The sequence below is a fragment of the Bos taurus genome, chromosome 1 (assembly GCF_002263795.3).
Source record: "Bos taurus isolate L1 Dominette 01449 registration number 42190680 breed Hereford chromosome 1, ARS-UCD2.0, whole genome shotgun sequence".
In the NCBI taxonomy this organism is placed as follows: Eukaryota; Metazoa; Chordata; class Mammalia; order Artiodactyla; family Bovidae; genus Bos; species Bos taurus.
In genome coordinates this window covers 157,390,415-157,411,069 of record NC_037328.1, presented here as the reverse complement: position 1 = coordinate 157,411,069, position 20,655 = coordinate 157,390,415, and the positions used below count along the sequence as shown (strand labels likewise).

General features: G+C 42.6%; 1 protein-coding gene across 1 annotated transcript; it reads left to right on the top strand.

Annotated features, from left to right (window-relative positions):
- The first annotated feature begins 265 nt into the window (after positions 1 to 265).
- Positions 266 to 18,380, top strand: SGO1 (shugoshin 1). The gene is given in 8 exon segments (NM_001081617.1): positions 266 to 349; positions 1,752 to 1,904; positions 1,987 to 2,180; positions 6,123 to 6,217; positions 7,848 to 7,903; positions 8,409 to 9,170; positions 16,679 to 16,871; positions 17,094 to 18,380. Coding segments are annotated over 7 exon segments (1,542 nt in total). The 5' UTR covers positions 266 to 349; positions 1,752 to 1,765; the 3' UTR covers positions 17,197 to 18,380.
- Positions 18,381 to 20,655: the final 2,275 nt, after the last annotated feature.

Genomic DNA, 20,655 nt, shown 5'->3' with positions numbered 1-20,655 from the left:
CAAGGTGTCATGGTGGCTCCGTCCCCTAATCCCCACAGCGGGAGGCCGAAAAGCGCCAGACCACAGACTCCGCCCCGCGGGAAACGGCCGCGGCCGCGCGAAGGCGCAGTCCCCGCGAGATCGCGTCAGTCGACACCGCCCAGGGGGCGGGGCTTCGCCTATGCCGGGAGGGCTGCCGCGTCACGTGACCGTCAGCCAATGGACGCGCGCGGCGGAGAGTTTGAACGCGGACGGCGGCGCAACCCGGAGTCTGAGGCTGGGGTCCCGGAGGTCCCGGCTTTCGCGGCTGTGCCTTCCCGCGGAGCCTGGTGTGAGCAGAGCAGCAGCTGCGGCGGAAGCCGTGGCCCAGGTACCGTTCTGGGCGTCCCGCGCGAGGCGGGTCTGCGGGCCTCACGCCTTCCCGCCCCGGCTGCCTTCTCCAGGGAGGGCGCCGCGGCTTTCCGGGCCCAGGGTCGTCGTGCCGCGCCCCCCGCCGCCATACGCGCCCCCCGCCGCGGGGTCTCCCGGTCCTTCTAGTTCGGCGGCCAGAAGCTCGGACCTGGCTGGCGCCGCTCTCCGAGTTCCTCCTGTTCAGTAGGGCCTGAACCTCCCGCCCCCCGGAGATCGGGAGGTGAAGCGTTCGCGGGATTTGAAGCCCAGGCTCGAGCGGAAGAGCCCGCAGGCCGGCAGCCTGACCTGGTGGCGTCCTTCGCTTTGGCTGCTTCTCCTTCTGGAGAAGCCGCACTGGCCGGTCCTCCCGGCCACCCAGCGGCAGGGGCGACGGGTGGAGAGCTCCCGCCCTGGTTCTTTGGATTCCAGATCCCTAAACCCGAATCCAGTGCGGCCCTGTCCTGACTTCTCCAGCCCTGCTGGCCGCCACACCCCCTGTTAAGACCGTCGGCCCAGGCGGGAAGGAGGCTTCTGACGGGGCTCATCTCCTTATTAATTTTAAGTTGACTTAATGTACGAACGAAAGTTTTTAAGAAAGACTGCTTTTAAAATAACTAAGAAGTTGCCTAATTTGTGTGGCTCGCAGACATCTCCAGGTTTGAACTAAAGAAGCTTCCTTGTGGTAGATAGTATGTTTTATACATCCCACTTGAAGTCAGCGCTTTAAAAATAGTAGTTGTCCTGGCTGGCCTGGAAGCATCCCAGTATATGTATCTGTATTGGCAGAAAGAAAATATTTAAGTGAAATCTACAGTATCTATATTTAAGAGCCCAGAGGAAAATAAGAAACGCCTGGAGAAAATACTCAAGAAAATGTAAGGTTCAGGAAAACATTTGACAAACTCAGAGGAAATGAAGACATGCTTTGTAGTGAAAACTTATGTATATAGATTGCCATAGGAAATGAGAATTTTTTTTTGTAATTTTAAGATCTGCAAAGTACAATGTAGGGCAAAGGTGTTCATGCACAGTAGTCTGTATTTAGTAGCAAAATACTGATGCCATCATAGTGCCTAGTGTATAGTAAGCCCCCAGTATTTGTTACAGAATTAATAAGTGGCATATTACAGAGTCTTTGGGTTGGAAATCTTATTGATTAAACCTTTCCTATAAAGTACCTAAGGAGGATAAAATTATGCCACAGACATTAGTGTAATTTAAAAGCTGCAAAATATAGGTTATTACCAGATTAGCTATCTACTTTGGGCTGATTCTGCAGTTACCAAGGGTCTAATCATTTTTTATGGACAGCCTGTTTTCAATTTTGTTTTATATTTGATACCACCTCTTCAAAAATTAAATGATTTCTATTATTTTTAAAGTCCTAGAGCAGAAGATGGCCAAGGAAAGATGCCTCAAAAAGTCTTTTCAAGATAGTCTTGAAGACATAAAGAAACAAATAAAAGAGAAAAGGAGTAAAAATTTAACAGAGGTTAAACGAAAGTCTTTGATCATTGCGCCATGCCAAACAATCAGTAAGAGACTTTCATGTTTCCTATATATCACTTTTTAAGATTAGATTTAATTACTGATTTAAAAAAATTTATTTTCTTTTAGCCAACACTTCCAAAGTGCTAAACTATGAAGACAACAACAGAATGTTAGCCTTAGCTTTGGAAAATGAAAAGTCCAAACTGAAAGAAGCCCACGATGTCATCTTAAAGCTGCGGAGAGAGTGTTACCTCCTCAGCTACCAACTGTACACACTGAAAAATAAACTTACGTCACAACAGACAGAAGAACCTGCTCAGGTATTTTTATCGGGAAGGCTGGATTTCTTAGGAAGAAAATGTTAAAGCCTTAAATTATCAATTTAGATCAATTGTGTTTTTTTTAATTAATTATACTGATAGCTCTGTTATTAGTGAGCTGGTCAGAACGTCTTTTCTCAGTGCTGTGGCCCCGTAGTTGTGTGTGGCCAGTTAAGAATGCTTCAAGAATACTGGTAATACTCCTATAACTTGCTTCCGAAAGACTGTAGCAAGACCAGGTATAAAAGAAATAGTTGAGTCTCTTGCATGGCCAGACCCTCTGAATGGTCAGCAAACTGAGGCAAAGGGAGGGCAAGTAAGCTGAAGGGCTGGAAGTGGTGGTGGAAGCAGAGTGGTGCAGAAGTTTTAATCAGTGCTGTTAATCCAACTTTTCTATGTAGTTTTGCTACACCAGTGGGGTTAATGTAAGGACTGCCTTAATTGGGGAGATGAGAAGTAGTTAAGTGCTTTATGGAGAATCCTTTTTACCTACTAGTTGGCTAAGTTAGGACAGTTCAGTTCAGTCACTCAGTCATATCCAGCTCTGCAACACCATGAGCCTCAGCACGCCAGGCCTCCCTGTCCGTCACCAACTGCCAGAGTCTACCCAAACCCATGTCCATTGAGTCAGTGATGCCATCCAACCATCTCATCCTCTGTCATCCCCTTCTCCTCCCACCTTCAATCTTTCCCAGCATCAGGGTCTTTTCCAATGAGTCAGCTCTTCGCATCAGGTGGCCAGAGTATGGGAGTTTCAGCTTCAGCATCAGTCCCTCCAAAGAATATTCAGGACTGATTTCCTTCAGGACAACTATACATTAACTGCCAAACAGGAAATATCTTGAACATTTTGCTGTCAGCTTTTTAATCTGATTCTGTTTGTGTCCAGGGGTGTATAGAAAGGCCAGCCAAAGCAACACATGGAGAAAGTTTGGTTTGGGATCTTCTCTGGGTCATTCTCCTCTCATTTCCTAAAGGCCACTGCCAGGGAAGCTCCATGGGGCAGAGAAAGAAGTCAGGTGGAAACACTTAGGTGTCTTGTCTGTTTGCCATACCAGTGAAGACAGCTGTGCTGGCACCTAGGGCAGCAGAAGCCGGAGCCTAGTGCTTAGGGTCGGGGGTGGGCTCAAGAAAGGAGTTAAGTCCTTTCTCCACCTAGAGGAGGGGTCAGTGAAAGAGTTCTTGCCTCCCTGCAACTAAGGTGATTTCGTATCTCTTCTGCGTATAATACATAGAATGTATACACACACATGCAATATGCATTGTAGTGTGATAGAGAATTACCTATAAAGATTAGATTGTTTTTTCTTTTTAACCTTCATGTAAGGGTTAGATTATTTAAAAACAAAACAAAACTTTTTTCCCTCAAAATGTAATCTTTCCTAAGTTTTTTCTTTGGTCAACTAGTGAGGCAAAACATTTCTCCAAAGACATTTGATTCTTCCTCTTCCCTTTTCAGATTTTTGCTGAAACCACACAGAATAGTGTCAAGTGAATATTCAATAAGATAATCACAAAAACTGGTGAAAAAATTCTTTTATTACAGACCTTTTGACATTGATCAATGAATTTTTAGTATTAAAAGATAGTGTTAAGTTGCTAGGTGAGAGTATTAGCATTTAAAACATCGGTTTGTTTTCTGCCACACGTTTGATGTGTCGCTTGCTCTCAACCATCATTGTGTACTTGTGCGTCCTTGTGTATCAAGTCAATTTGTAGTGATAGAGAAGCTTAAAATGCTTTAATGGGAATGTTTTTATTTCTTGCCTACCAACAATTATCTTGCCTTTTAAGGATTAATTAGAAAGTACTAATAGCGTTTCTTACATTTTATGATGGATCTTTTAAAATTTTATATCTCTCTGTAGTTAAATATCCGCCTTTATTTACCTTCAGTAATACTAGCTTTAGAACATTAGCTGTGTTGATAATCAACTTAAAACTTTTATTAACAGGATTAAGTTTCCAGTTTTATTTCTGATGAACAGTTTCAACCTATTCATTATAATGTCTGTATATTGTTTGTCCATCACATTTCATAAAACAACTGCACTGAATTGGAATGACTTTTAAGGAATCAGACTGGGCCTCTTGTTTCCCTGACACACATCTATTTATACACATCTGCCTAGGTCTCCGCTGTCTCTCCTTTTCCTTCTGGTGCCATTGGCTGAAGTGTCTGCTCCTATCCAAGGCCAGTCCCTCCCTGTGTGATCTGATTCTCTTGTTTTCTTCTCCTCTGGGACTTTGCTCCTGAAAGTTTGCACTCTCATCCAGCATTTATCTCCCTCTACCCAATTGTTCCAGTTATGTACAAATGTGCTTTAGTATCTCTCTCACCTTAAGAGGAAAAGAAAATAAATAGAACCTCTCCTGATCTCATTCTGCTGTCTCCTCATTTCTCTGCTTCCATTCACAGGAGAACTTTTCCAAAGAGAACAGAGCACTTACTGTCTTCCCTTCCTCAGCTTCCATTCACATTTGAATTCTGTGTCAGACTTTGATCCCCACCATTCTGTTATCACTGTATATCTGGGTCACCAAAACCTCTGTGTTACCAAAGTCAGTAACTTTGGTCACTTTTCTTTCTTGTTGGCCTTGAAGTACTACTATGGTACAGGGATGACTTTGTTGGAAGTACTTTGATCTCAGCTTTCTTACCATCATAATCTCCTTGTTTACCTTTCTGACTATGCCATGTGGGTCTCTCTTGCTGGCTTCTTCTTTACTCCTAAACATCAGTTGTCCTAGACCCACTGTATCCCTTCCCACAGCTTTAAATACTGTCTGCCTGCTGGTGACTTCCAAGTGTGTAGCTCAAGATCTACACACACACAGTTATTACTTGATATATTCACTTAAGTATTATAAAGAATCTCAAACATACTTTGTACAAAGTATAAACTCTACTTTTTCCCCCTCCCAAAGATCCTGTGGACTTGTGCCTCCCTCTATAAGTCTTGCTCGGCTCAATAAGGCAGCCCAGCTGCTTGGCCAAGTCAGAACCACAAGAAGCTTCCCTCTCGCTCACTGTCCCTACCTCCACCCCTATTCGATGCGAGCACACTTTGTTACCCCAAAACCTTCTAGGCCAAACCTTCACAGCTGTAGGATTCAGTCCAAGTGGGCGTGTCTTGCTTGATTGACATGACGACTCCCAGCTGCTGTGCCTTTGGCTCTTTTCAGTCCCTGTGTCACATGGTGGTCTGCTTGATCTTTTTTAAAACTTAGATCATTTTACTTCCCTGCTTAATATTTAAATGACTTCCCGGTGTGTGTCACGGGCCCCCCAAACCCCATCCAGAGCCAACCAGCTGGGGCCAGAAGAGCAGGCCTCGCAGAGTGTCTTGTCCGGGGGCCTCCCTTTAGGTGGGCAACTGCCTTGGGGTCCATGCCCAACCTGTGTCACCCACCAAGAGACTGGTCTTTTTCTGAAAAAAAAAAAAAAATCAAACTCATGGCCCTCAGGCCCTGCATCATCTGGCTTCTGCCCACCTCCTGGTCTTTCCTGTGACTGTTCCAGCCCCAGTGGCCTTCTTTCCTAAACACAGCAAGGGTTTTCCTACATCATGACTTTTGTATTTTCTGTTCCCAGTGCTTCTCCTTCAAGTGGCTGGCTCTTTGCATTTCTTCAGATTTCAGATGAAAGTCATCCCACCTAAAAGCCCTCCAGACATCAGTTACTCTGCCATTTCACCCTGAGTAAATACTTCCTCCATTGCATTTATGACTACTAGCTTTTTTACCTTTTCTCTCCCTATGCTAGACTGTAAGCTTTAAGAGGGTAGTACTTATTCTGTTTTCTAGTTTTGGATTCAGTTCCTAGAACAGTCCCTGGGACCATAGCAGACTATCAGTAAGTATCTATTGTTGAGTAAATGAATGCTTCGTTGTGAATATTTTGGTTGTACCAGTGTTTTCTTTGTTTCAATACATTAACAGAACCTAGAATTATGTCCCTCTGGAATGGACTCCAAAAGTGGAATGGACTCCAGTAGTGACGACAACTCCAGAGATGTATTTGTGAAGCATTTACCGTTAGTATCGAATTCATTATTATCAATACCAATAAATATTTAACTGTGATCCATTTGTGAAAGGAAATCAGCATCATACTGAGTCACGTATTTGAAGTCTGGTACTCTCTCAAGAATGTATTTAAGAAAATTTTGATATGTTGAAATTCTGTCCTATATAGCCACACCAAAGCTTTCTTCTATTTAGTTACTTTTTGACGTCTAGGGATAAGAAGCTTCTCTTGAAGCTTCATTTGTATTTTTCTTGTATCATGTTTTTATTCTAAGAATTGGACATTCGAATGTTGGTTATTTTGCCAGTAACACAAATAGTCTGGTTTAGAAAAGAAATCTAATAAACTACCATATTTAACAAATTGTCACACTGACTTGCTTGTCCAGTTGGTTCTGAAATATCATCAGACCTCATATACTTCTTCTCTTGAATTAGGGTACTTTATTTGTTTGCTTATGAATTACTGAAATAAAATTAGATTAGTCAAATGCACAGATCTCAATTACAGAGTGCAGTGAGTTGGACTAATATATACACCTGTGAACTGAAACCTGGGTTAAAGTGCAGAGCATTGCCATTGCTCTGGCCAGGATTTCTCAGCTGAGCACTGCTGACTGTTTGGACTGGATCATTCTTTGTTGTGGGCGTGGTCCTAAGCACTGTGGGGCATTTAGCAGCATCCTCGGCCTCTACCCACCAAATGCCAACAGCAACCGCCTCTAATAGCTGTAAGGACCAAAGGTGTGTCTAGACATTGCAGACGTTCTGAGGCCCCAGGGGAACGGGCAGGTTAAGTGTCCCCAGGTGAGAGCTCCGTCATAAACCATCCCTTCGTGTCCCTTTGGAGTTTGTGCCTTTGTGCCCCTCTCCTTGTGGAAGTAATCACTAATGTGATTTCTGTCCCCATATTAATTTTAATCATGAGTAGTTTTTAAACTGTTGAATATTAAAGATCTGATGCAATATTTATGTGATGGCCAAAAAGTAAGATGAGGTAATTGAGTTTTTATAAGATTTCTAAAATTTTATTGACTGGTTGCTGTTACTCTATTTCCACAACTTGTGCTTAAGTTTTGATGTCTAGAGGGGTAAATTTTGTAAGAAAAAAAAAGAATAAAATTAGAATGAAATGGCCATATTAAAGCATAAAAATGGAAATTTCTTATTTCATGAACCAAAGGGACAAAATTTTTTACAGAAAATGAACAGTGTGAATTCAGAGGAGTCAGTAGGTAAATGTCACAAAAGTATGTTGTACCAAAGAAAATCACAGCTTGGCTAATGATACAGTAGGCTCCAGAAGAGGCATTTAACTGAATTTCTTTTAATGTAGTTTATACATCAATCTGATTGGCTATTTCTCCAGTTAAATAAAATGATGAGTTAGGGAAAGTGTTCAGGAGAAACTGTTGAGTTTGATGTGCTCCTCCTAGGGGGAGTTGAATATCAGTCATAACAAATCTGCTTCCATGTCATCATCATCAGTGTTTTTTGGTTTCCTTTGATACAGAACAGATATACTGATATAGAATGGAATTATGAAATGTTACTAAAAGGAAAAAACTTTGTAGAAAGTCTTAAATTCTTTTATTGCATAAATGTTAAGTTTTTTATTTTTTATTGGTACTTTCTAAGGCAAGTGCTTGAGGGTGCTGACTGTCCAGGACAAGAAGAATCATTCCAAGGAGAAGGTAATTCCAGTGAAAATCTAAAAATACCATGAAGGCACGATGAGATCTTTGAGAACAAGTAGCAATTAAATTTCTCTAAGTTTTGTTTTTTTACCTTTTAAGATCTGCTCATCTGGTATTCTGCTCAAAGCAAATATCTATTTTACACAGAATCACAAAAGAGTTTTAAAATCCATCCATTTTTATTTTTCCAAATCTGTAGTCAGAAACCTTGGTTACAACTGCGGCTGCAGTTTACTGAGCCTACGATGTGTTACACTCTGTTAGGCACTTAACATACATTATCTTACTTAACCCTTGTAACAACCTTGGACTATATAGGTATAGACAGTCAAAAGGAAGTAAATAGTAAGCTCCCCAGATTTTTATTTATTTAGAGTAAATGGAAAACTACAGAAAGAATTTTCATTAGTTCCATTTTTAACTTTGAATTCTAACATTCTTAATTTAAATTTCCATAAAGTGAACCTGTTTTTCTCATTTATTTTATTTTTTTAATTCTCAGAGCCAGTACCTACTATTTCTCAAGACAGACCAGGATTCGATTTGGATTCAAGTGAAGATAAGTCAACTGATATTGTCTTACCTAGAACTATATCTCTCCGTCGTGGTTTAAAGAAATACATTAACAGTCCATGTCAGATTAGTGCTGTGGATGATTTTGGAATCAGTCACTTGTCAGAGGACTCTTTGGAACTAGAAAGGATTAGATTTGTAGACCCGCCAATAAGCACACGGATACCTGAAAACGTAGAACAAAGTGTTTGTCGGTACAGCAGGAGTCAGATTTACTTATCCCCAAGGCTGGTTCACCCAGGACAATCTACCAAAACAAAGAAAGATGCTTATGACTATAAATCACAGCCAACTAAAAGCAAGCACAGAGGTGCCAAAGAACGAAAAGGAAAAGCGAAAGCTAACCAAAGGGGGAAATCAAGATCTGTATCAAAGTGTAAAGGGAGCAAAAGTGGGAATAAAACTCTCACCTCCTGTGACGCTTACAATTTTAATTCGGAAGAAGGTGTTCACCTTACTCCCTTCCGGCAAAAAGTGTGCAATGATGCTACAAGAGAGGAAACCAACAATGAATCTGAAGTGAGCACCTGTGAATCAAGCTGTTCAGGAGATGATTCTGATGACCTCTATGTTCCCACATCCAAGTCCAGTCCAGATCTCAGCAGTGAATCAATGAGGAGTCCTGTCCCCAGGCCTCGGCCTAGACGAGCGCTGAGACGTGGGGGCTCTGAGACAACGGAGACGCCTCCTGGTAAGTGATTTACTTGTTTGCCTCACTCTTGATGTTTATGATAAATGATCACTCCTTGTACTTTCATACTAGCATTTACCATCTGCTTCTCTGGAGGAGGTTATAGACTTACCATCTGTCTCTTTGGGGAAAATTAAATAGTGGGGGACTGGGGGTGCAAACCACAGTGTGTAGCTTTGACATACTTTAAGCTAATTTAAATCCTCTTTAAGAACAAATAGGACTTGTCATGGAGAGAGAGTTTTTACTTTCAGTAAATGAAACCTTCCAAAGCAAGGAAAGTTGTGGAGTTAGGTTGAATTAAAATGCCTGTTATGCACTCCTCCAAAACATCCCCCTGAAAATGAAATCAAACTTAAATCCAGCGACCTGTAATTTTAATGACTTTGCTTTATCGTCAACTTGACAGGATCCAGAATTTAAAAGAATTTTCTATTTCGTGAAGGTGGCCTAATAAGACCAAGAAAACCTTTTCCTCAATTCCTTAGTAGTATTTTATAAGACATGTGTAAAACATCTAAAAACTGTGGCTTAGAAAATCTTGCTTTTATTGGTTAGATCAGAAAGTAGTCCAAATATTGACAATACAGCCTGCTGCTGCCCACAAAGATTCTCATCTGGGAACTGTATTAATAGTTAGTATGTGAACATAAACAGGCAAATTTTATCATTCTCAAAATTCTGTCATGCTAGCTCATTGGATCCCCATAACAGCACTGTTCTGGTTGTTAGGATGGTGTTAGTCAATTATATCTGACTCTTTGTGACCCTGTGAATTGTAGCCCACCAGACTCCTCTGTCCGTGGGATTCTCCAGGCAAGAATACTGAAGTGGGCTGCCATTCCCTTCTCCAGGGGATCTTCCCAACCCAGGGATCGAACCCACGTCTCCTGCACTACAGGCAGATTCTTTACCAGCTCAGCCACCAGGGAAGCCCAGTTAGGTGGTACAGTTCAGTTCAGTTGCTCAGTGGTGTCCAGCTCTTTGTGACCCCATGGACTGTAGCACTCCAGACCTCCCTGTTCATCACCAACTCCCAGAGTTTACTCAAACTCATGTCTATTGAGTCTGTGATGCCATCCAACTATCTCATCCTCTGTTGTCCCCTTCTCCACCTTCAATCTTTCTCAGCATCAGGGTCTTTTCCAGTGAGTCAGGTCTTCGCATCAGGTGGCCAAAGTATTGGAGCTTCAGTTTCAGCCTCAGTCCTTCCAATGAAGATTCAGGGTTGATTTCCTTTAGGATGGACTGGTTGGATGTCCTTGCAGTCCAAGGGACTCTCCAACAGTCTTCTACAATACCACAGTTCAAAAGCATCAATTCTGCACTCTGTTTTCCATCTCTCACATCCACACGTGACCACTGGAAGAACCATAGCCTCGACGAGACAGACCTTTGTTGGCAAAGTAATGTCTCTGCTTTTTAATATGCTGTCTAGGTTGGTCATAACTTTTCTTCCAAGGAGTAAGCGTCTTTTAATTTCATGGCTACAGTCACCATCTGCAGTGATTTTGGAGCCCCCAGAAATAAAGTCAGCCACTGTTTCCACTGTTTCCCCATTGCTACTGCTAAGTCACTTCAGTCGTGTCCGACCCTGTGCGACCCCATAGACGCCAGCCCATCAGGCTCCCCAGTCCCGGGGATTCTCCAGGCAAGAACATTGGAGTGGGTTGCCATTTCCTTCTCCAATGCATAAATGTGAAAAGTGAAAGTGAAATCGCTCAGTCGTGTCTGACTCTAGCGACCCCATGGACTGCAGCCTACCAGGCTCCTCCATCCATGGGATTTTCTAGGCAGAAGTACTGGAGTGGGGTGCCATTGCCTTCTCTGGTTTCCCCATTGGTAGCATGCAAATATCTCTTTTAAGAAGTATGCTGTAATGATTTTAGAGTACATCAAACAAGATTGGCCGAATGTTGACAATTATTGGAGCTGGGTGAATGGGGCTCGTACTCCGTCTCCATCTTCGCACTTAGATTCTCCCAAGTTTTTAAAGGAAAAAGCACTAGTGTTGCTCAGAGCTTGGTCCCCAGACCTTCAGCGTCACCCGGAAACTGCTTAGAAAAGCAGAATCACATGCCATACCCTGCACCCTGAATCATATCTGTATCTTTTTAACAAATTTCCTGGAAGATTGATATACGGGTAAAAGTTTTAGAAGCTTTATTCCAGAACATAGCAACTGATCTGATGTTGTTCAACCATAGTTTCCAAACCAAAAGTTGGAATAATTAGCATAGTACAGTTTGTTTATGTAGAGACAAGAAAGGCAGAATATCTGAAACCCAGGTAGCCCTGAACAGTGGTTATTAAACATAAAATCATTTTACAGTTAAAGTTTAGTTTTTCCTGGGAAAGACTTTGCTTTTTAAAGCAATTTTAAGAGATTATCTGCCTTGTCGTGTTCTTACTGTGTGCTGGGTACCTGTCTCCCAATATAGATGTAGATCCAGGTCGAATAACTTGGGTGTTTCTGATAGGAAAAACTTTGGGTAACTTTTTAATCTTCCAGCTTTATTAGCACACGTGCATGCTCAGTCATGTTCAACTCTGTCCCCCCGTGGACTGTAACCCGCCAGTCTTCCCTGTCCTGGGATTCTCCAGGCAGGAATACTGGAGTGGGTTGCCGTTTACTCCTCCAGGGGATACCCAGGGATCGAACCCACATCTCCTACCTTGGCAGGTGGATTTTTTACTCCTAGCACCAGCTGGAAAGCTTTACTAGAGGGAACCCCGTTTCTCCTGGTTTACACAGAGACTGTGACTTGGAATTCTCTTTTATTTAGTATTTGGTTGGCCAAAAAGTTCACTTGGGTTTTTCCGTTAACACTGTATGGAGAATAGAATGCACTTGAGTGGCTTTCTGAGACTGTAAGAAGTCAGTTGATGATAACCGTTAGAATTAAAAGCGATAGAGACCTGGATAATTCTAAAGAATAAGGTGTGACTAAGTGAAGTTGCATAGTTGAAACTAATTCATTGTGCCCCAGCTATCATGGAAGAATTTTCATTTTTTTTCTTTAAATTTTTTAAGAATTTTAAGTTTTAGTAAGCTATTGTTTTAGTAAGTTCTTCACAGCCACAATAATTATTTCAGTGTTATACCGAGAGGAAAAGATGAACAAGTTTTTAAAAACCTGTATTATAAAATGCTGGATTTTGTGTACTTTTTTTTACTGAAAGATACTTGCTTTACAATGTACTGGTTTCTGCCACACATCAGCATGAATCACCCACAGGTGTCCGCGTGTCCCCCTCACGTTCGCATCTCTCAGCCCACCCCACCCCACAAGCTGTACAGAGCACGGGCGTGGCGCTCTGTCTACACGTGCTGATGTGTGTCTCCCTGCCGCTCTCAGCTCCTCCCACACCGCCCACAAGCCTGTTCTCTAGGTCTGTCTCCATCGCTGCCCCACAAATAAGTTCATCAGGACCACCCTTCTAGATTCCATACACGTGTGTCAGTATACAATATCTTTCTTACGTCACTCTGTACAGTAGGCTCTAAGTTCAACCACATCAAAACTGACTCAAATGTGTCCTATTTTAAGGCTGAGTAACTTTCAATGGTATCAGTCAGTTCAGTTCAGTCGTGTCCGACTCTTTGTAACCCCATGAATCACAGCAGGCCAGGCCTCCCTGTCCATCACCAGCTCCCAGAGTTTACCCAAACCCATATCCATCGAGTCGGTGATGCCATCCAGCCATCTCATCCTCTGTTGTCCCCTTCTCCTCCTGCCCCCAATCCCTCCCAGCATGAGGGTCTTTTCCAATGAGTCAACTCATCACATGAGGTGGCCAAAGTATTGGAGTTGCAGCTTCAGCATCAGTCCTTCCAGTGAACACCCAGAATTGATCTCCTTTAGGATGGACTGGTTGGATCTCCTTGCAGTCCAAGGGACTCTCAACAGTCTTCTACAATACCACAGTTCAAAAGCGTCAGTTCTTCGGCGATCAGCTTTCTTTATAGTCCCAATTCTCACATCCATACATGACCACTGGAAAAACCATAGTCTTGACTAGACGGACCTTTGTTGGCAAAGTAATGTCTCTGCTTTTTAATATGCTGTCTAGGGTGGTCATAACTTTTCTTCCAAGGAATAAGCGTCTTTTAATTTCATGGCTGCAATAACCATCTGCAGTGATTTTGGAGCCCCAAAACATAAAGTCTGACACTGTTTCCACTGTTTCCCCATCTATTTCCCATGAAGTGATGGGACCAGATGCCATGATCTTCATTTTCTGAATGTTGAGCTTTTAAGCCAACTTTTTCACTCTCCTCCTTCACCTTCATCAAGAGGCTTTTTAGTTCCTCTTCACTTTCTGCCATAAGGGTGGTGTCATCTGCATATCTGAGGTTATTGATATTTCTCCCAGCAGTCTTGATTCCAGCTTGTGCTTCCTCCAGCCCAGTGTTTCTCATGATGTACTCTGTGTATAAGTTAAATAAGCAGGGTGACAATATACAGCCTTGACGTACTCCTTTTCCTATTTGGAACCAGTCTGTTGTTCCATGTCCAGTTCTAACTGTTGCTTCCTGACCTGCATACAGGTTTCTCAAGAGACAGGTCAAATAGTCTGGTATTCCCATCTCTTTCAGAATTTTCCACGGTTTATTGTGATCCACACAAAGGCTTTGGCATAGTCAATAAAGCAGAAATAGATGCTTTTCTGGAACTCTCTTGCTTTTTCGATGATCCAGTAGATGTTGGCGATTTGATCTCTGGTTCCTCTGCCTTTTCTAAAACCAGCTTAAACATCTGGAAGTTTACGGGTCACGTATTGCTGAAGCCTGGCTTGGAGAATTTTGAGCATTACTTTACTAGCGTGTGAGATGACTGCAATTGTGCGGTAGTTTGAGCATTCTTTGGCATTGCCTTTCTTTGGGATTGGAATGAAAACTGACCTTTTCCAGTCCTGTGGCCACTGTTGAGTTTTCCAAATTTGCTGGCATATTGAGTGCAGCACTTTCACAGCATCATCATGTACCACAATTTCTGTATCCATTCATCTGTTGATGAACATCTAGGCTGCTTCCATGTCCCAGCTGTTGTAAAAAGTGCTGCAGTGAACATTGGGGTACATGCATCTCTTTGCCAATTATGGTTTTCTCAGGGTATAGCCCAGTAGTGGGATTGCTGGATCATATGGTAGTTCTAGTCCTAGTTTTTTAAGCAGACTCCGTACTGTTCTTTGTATGTGGCTGTATCAGTTTACATTCCCAGTGGTGTAAGAGGGTTCCCTTTTCTCCATATCTCTGCAAATTTATTGGTTGTAGATTTTTTAATGATGGCCTTTCTGACTGGTGTGAGGTGATACTGCATTCTAATAATGAGCAATGTCGAGCATCTTTTCATGTGTTTGTTGGCCATCTGTTTATGTCGTCTTTAGAGAAAAGTCTTTTTAGGTCTTCTGTTTTTCTGGTATTGAGCTGTGTGAACTGCTTGTATATTTTGCAGATGAATCCTTTGTCAGTTTTGTTTGCAATTATTTTTTCTCATTCTGAGGGTTGTCTTTTAATCTTGTTTATCGTTTCCTTTGCTTTGCCCTTCGGAGGGCTTCCCAGGTAGCTCAGCTGGTAAAGAATCTGCCTGCAATTCAGGCGACCCTGGTTCAATTCCTGGGTCAGGAAGATCCCCTGGAGAAGGGATAGGCTACACCCTCCAGTATTCTTGGGCTTCTCTGCAGTACAGGAGACCTGGTTTGGGATGATCCCCTGGAGAAGGGAATGGTTACCCACTCCAGTATTCTGGCCTGGAGAACTCCATGGGGTCACAAAGAGTCAGGCACAACTGAGTGACTCACTTTGCTGTGCAAAAGCTTTTAAGTTTTATTAAGTCCCGTTTGTTTACTTTTGTTTTTATTTCCATTACTCTAGGAAGTGGGTCACAGAGGATCTTGCTGTGATGTATGTCAATGAATGTACTGCCTATATTTTCTTCTAAGAGCTTTATAGTTTCTGGCCTTATATTTAAATCTTTCACCTATTTTGAGTTTATTTTTTGTGTGTGGTATTAGAAGGGCTTCCCTGGTGGCTCAGACAAAAGAATCTGCCTGCAAGGGAAGAGACCTGGATTTGATCCTTGTGTCAGGGAGATCCTCTGGAGAAGGAAATGGCAATCCATTCCAGTATTCTCGCCTGGAGAATCCCATGGACAGATGGTATTAGAAAGTGTTCTAGTTTCATTCTTTCACGCGTAGCTGTCCAGTTTTCCCAGCACCACTTCAGTGAAGAGGCTGTCTTTTCTCTATTGTGTATTCTTGCCTCCTTTGTCAAAAAAAAGCTACCCATAGGTGCATAGGTTTGTCTGTGGGCTTTCTATCTTGTTCCATTGATTTATATTTCTTTTTTTGTGCCAGTACCATATTGGCTTGATGACTGTAGTTTTGTAGTATAGTCTGAAGTCAGGAAGGTTGATTCTTCCAGCTCCATTCTTCTTTCTCAAGATCGCTTTGGCTATTTGGGGACTTTTGTGTTTCCATATAAATTGTGAAATTTTTTGTTCTGTGAAAAATACAAATGGCAGTTTGATTAGGGATTGCATTGAATCTAATTACTTTGGGTAGTATAGTCATTTTTCATAATATTGTTCTTCTAATCCGAGAACGTGGTGTATCTCTCCACTCGTCATCTCTGATCTCATGCATCAGTGTTTTAGTTGTTTGCGTACAGGACTTCTGTCTCCTTAGGTGGGTTTATTCCTCGGTATTCTTTCTGTTGCAGTGGTGAATGGGATTGTTTCCTCAGTTCCTCTTTCTGATTTCTCATTGTTCGTGTGTGAATGCAAGGGATTTCTGTGCTGCTTTTGTGTCCTGCAACTTTCTGTATTCATTGATTAGCTCTAGTAATTTTCTGGTGAATCTTTAGGGTTTTCTGTGTATAGTAGCAAATAGAGTTTTACTTCTTTTCTGACTTGGGTTTCTTTTATTTCCTTTTCCTCTCTGATTGCTATGGCCAGGACTTCCAAAAGTACGTTGAATAATCATGACGAGAATGGGCAGCCTGTCTCGTTCCCGATATTAAGAGGAAATGCTTTCAGTTTCTCACTGTTGAGAATAACGTTTACTGTGGGTTTGTTGTCTGTGGCCTTTATTGTGTTGAGGTATGTTCCTTCTAAGCCTGCTTTCTGGAGAGTTTTTTATCGTAAATAGGTTGCCATTTCCTCCTCCAGGGGCTCTTTTTTCCCCACCCAGGGATTGAACCTGCATCTCCTACATTACAGGAGCCCTGATCCTGTCAGAGTATTGTTGGATTCTGTTTGCTAGAATCTTGTTGAGGATTTTTGCATCTATGTTCATCAGTGATATTGGCCTGTGATTTTCTTTTTTTGTGTATCTTTGTCTGATTTTGGTGTCAGGGTAAGGGTGGCCTTGTAGAATGAGTTTGGGAGTTTTCCTTCCTCTGCAGATTTTGGATGCATCTAAGGTGTGTAATCACATGGCTTCAGTCCCTGTGTTTGTCTGATTTTTGGAAGCGTACTCAATAAAACTTGTTCTTGTTTTTGTAGGTGTACTACCTGAAGCTCCCCAGTCGCCTCATTTTAGCCTGAAGGATATCACTAATGTCCCTTTGTATCCTGTGATGAAAACCAGAAAGCTTTCTCTTTCTCCAAAAAAGAATGTAGAAAGCCCACCAGTGTCTTTACGTAAACGTAGGTGCACAGCCGCCGTCGTGAACTATAAGGAACCCACGCTCGCTTCGTAAGTATTTGGCTTGTGGGAATTCACTTTTAATGACACCCCTGGGAGAGTAAGGTTACAGAGCTTCATTAAAGGGTGAGCCTTATTTGAAATACACTGTTTTGGTGAAAAACTGAAGTGAGAATATTAACAATGGCATGATCTACAATAAACTTAAACTGAAGAGTAAGTTAGTATTGGGATGCTTATCCTCATGCTTAAGAGTTCTCTCTGCTCTTACAGGAAACTGAGGAGAGGGGACCCTTTCACGGATTTGTGTTTCTTGAATTCGCCTATTTTCAAGCAGAAAAAAGATTCCAGACACTGTTCTAAAAAAAAAATGTGAAGCAAGTACAATGAAGCCTGTGTTAGATGCTATTGAAATTCATCCTGCACCCGCTTCTGTGGCGCCAAGAGGGAATCTGTAAAAGTACTCGAATGGTTGAACTGTTGCCATAGAATATTCTCTTGACAAGTCTATAGATCATGAACATGTCTTCAAAACTGTACTTCAAAAGTGATGTGTCTTCCTAAACCTTTGATACACTTGGTTTATTTTTCTTCTAGCTATAAGTAATTGGACTGAAGCACTATCGTAGTTTAGATTTTTTTATATTGCCAAAAACTTAATTGATGTATCTTATACCAACACTGGGGAAATTAATCATGTTTCTCCAAATTAAGATGTTTTCGTTATAAGGCATCTTTTTTTCCCTTAAGTGGGTAGTACTATGACTGAATGAATTTTTGAAGACAGACTGAAGACCTTTTGAAACTCTTTGTACAGTGTTTGAATAAAACGAATCCTTGTCGTTCACAGTAGAGTGTACACTGAGCTGCTTGTGGGTTCCTTATACCATCGCTGTATTTGATTTTTTCGGACAAAATGTGTTTGAGATCGTGATTAGAGAACTGGAGGTTGCTTAGGCTCAGGGACTGGGCAAGTGACTGCCTCTAAACCCACAATGCCACGTGCCCGTTGTTGAAAGTGATGCGTTAGCAAAATCACAGATTATTGCGTCACGGCCTGTCAGAATAGTTCCTTGTTTAGTCAAAAATGCCAGATGTTAAGTGTGTGAAAGCCAAGACCTTTTTTGTGCATTTGATCAAATTCCTAAGTCCATGGCCGAGGGACACTCCAGCGGCAGAAGTGAGGCGTGCTCAAACCTGAAGCCACGAATTCACTCGAGTCAGGGACTCAGGTGATGTGAAGCCAGCTTGCGACCCAGCCACCCTGGGACCCCAATGTGGAGAGTAGATGGCGGCCCGAGCTGGAGTGGGTCTGGCCTGGTTTAACTGCTCCAGCTGCCCGGGGAGGACCAGCTGGCCTGGGGTCTCTGCCTCTGCCTGTAGATCCTGGTGTGACTTCATTTTCTCAAGGTTCCTAATTAGAGAATAGAATCTACCTTTCTAAGAAAAAAGTAAATTCAATAAGAGTTCAGTTCTGAGAGTTTGAAGCCCATACTTTTATATACTTCTATAAATTTTGATTCGTGTTTAGAGAGCAATAAAGTTTGTATAAGACAGTGAGTTTGTTTTTTTCCAGTCTTTAAATACAGAGGTATCCTGTCTCTCCGGTCGTCTCTGTCTCAGCCGTCACGGCTCTCATCCTCCCTGGACGTTTCTCCCCCAAACCTTGGCTTTCCCCGTGGTCGTCGCTTCTGTCACAGTGCCATCCTCACGTGTCTCTTCTCTTTCCTCTTCTCACGGGAGCCTCCCTGTCCCGGGAGCAGTGTCTGTGTCCCAGCTGCCTCTTCCAACCCTGACCTCAAGCTCTCTCCTGCACCTCCACGCCCACCTGCGCTCCTTGAGAGTCAGCCCAGACTTTCCTGCCCCTGATGGAATCATGGGTTCACATGCCCTACTCTCCCATCACAGTCTTACTTTTCCAGTTTGTTTATTCAGCTGCTGCCCTTCCACCTGCTGTTTGAATTCATTCAAACTCTAGGATGGCTGTCTTAGGATTCAGTACAATTTTTAAAGCTTAACTTCTCAGTCACAGCTGCTGCATTGCAAGTGCTCAGGAGCCACAAGTCTAGTGGTTACCACGCTGGGGACCACGCAGACGCAGTCCACTCCGGTCACTCCAGAAGGTCCTGCCGGGCTGATGGCTCTTCTAGGCTAGCAGTGTGCAGCCTGCAGGTCCAAGTATAACTTGTTTCTGTCTTAGTAATAATGCATTCAGTGAAAAAGAATCTGTTTTGTAAAGTGTATTTTTCTTTAAATCAAAAAATAATGTTTTAACACAGTCTGCTTTTGCATGGTCTGCCAGGTAAAGATGCTTTTTTGTCTTTAAATCAAAAACTTACTGTTGATTTATTTTATCCCTTAAGCTTGCAAAGTCTAAAATATTTACTCTCAAGCCCTTTACCCCAAAAGCTTGCCAAGTCCTGCTCTTCGCCATTGACTGCCTTTACTGTTTATCACTTTATGGATCTTTCTCTTCTGACGCTTTTGATCTACCTTTATCCTCACCTTCCCTTCATCTCCAAACTCGATTATTCTGAATTTGGTTTACTTTACTTCTGGCTGGGTCTCCGTTGCCGCACGCGGACCTTCTCTGCGGTTTCTCTGCTCGGGTGCGGTGCGCGGGTGTTCACAGCAGCGGCCCCTCTCACTGCCGAGCACAGGCTCTCGGTGTGCGGGCCTCGGCAGTCGCAGCACACCGGCTCAGTGTTGGCGGCTCGCTGGCTCTAGGGCCCGTGGGCTCCAGTGGTGGTGGGACACAGGCTTAGTTGCTCCTCGGCATGCGGAACCTTCCTGGACCAGGGGTCGAACCTGTATCCCCTGCATTGGCAGGCGGGTTCTTATCCACTGCATCACCAGGGAAATCCTGTACTTCTGTAGTTTCTGTTTTTTACTATTTCTTTATTCTTGTTGTAGTGTTTATCCGTAGACTATTAAAACTGCTTTGTATTTTAACATTTTTAGATGAATGTTATGTTGTATACATCTTTTAATAACAACTTTTTACTCAGCACTGTTTTTAGACTTGTCCATGTTGACAGATGTAACTTATTTTGCTTGGTGTACAAAATTTTATTATATAAACCAGACTTCCTCTTCTTTTCAGAAATAATTGGCTTCCACTTTGTCATTATTATAAATTAGTGCTTCACTGAATATTCTGTGTTCTCATATGTATAAATAAGTTTCCAGGGAGTTAGTACCTAAGAGTAGGGTTGCTCTTCTCCTGATAAAACGAGTATGTCATTTTCCAAAACAATTTTTTAAAATTTAAATATGTGTTTACTCTTTGTAGTATACTTGATTTACAATGTTTCGTTCGTTTCTGGTAAGTATACAGCAAAGTCATTCACTTATATATAGCCTATAGTGGAGACTCTTCTCAAGGGTTATTGTAAAGCACTGACTCGACGTCCCTGTGCTACACCATAGGTCCTTGTTTATTCCATATACAGTGCGTGTCTGTTGGTCTCAAACTTATCCTCCGTCCCTCACCTTTCCCTTTTAGTCCGTAAGTTTGTTTTCTTTGAGCCTATTTCTGTTTTGTAAATAAGCTCACTTGTGCCACTTTTTAAATATTTACTTATTTGGCTGTCCCAGGTCTTGGCTGCAGCACACAGGACCTCCTCCTAACAGACTTTTCAGTCGCAGCACGTAAGACCCTGTTCCCTGATCAGGGGTCAGACCCAGGCCGCCTGCGTTGGGAGCATGGAGTCTTGGCCACTGGACCACAGGGGGAGCCCCGTATCGTTTTTTGGATCCCACCTGCAAGTGGCGTCGTGTGGTGTCTGTGCTGCTCTGTCTGACCCCCTGAGCACGGTCATCTCTAGGTCCATCC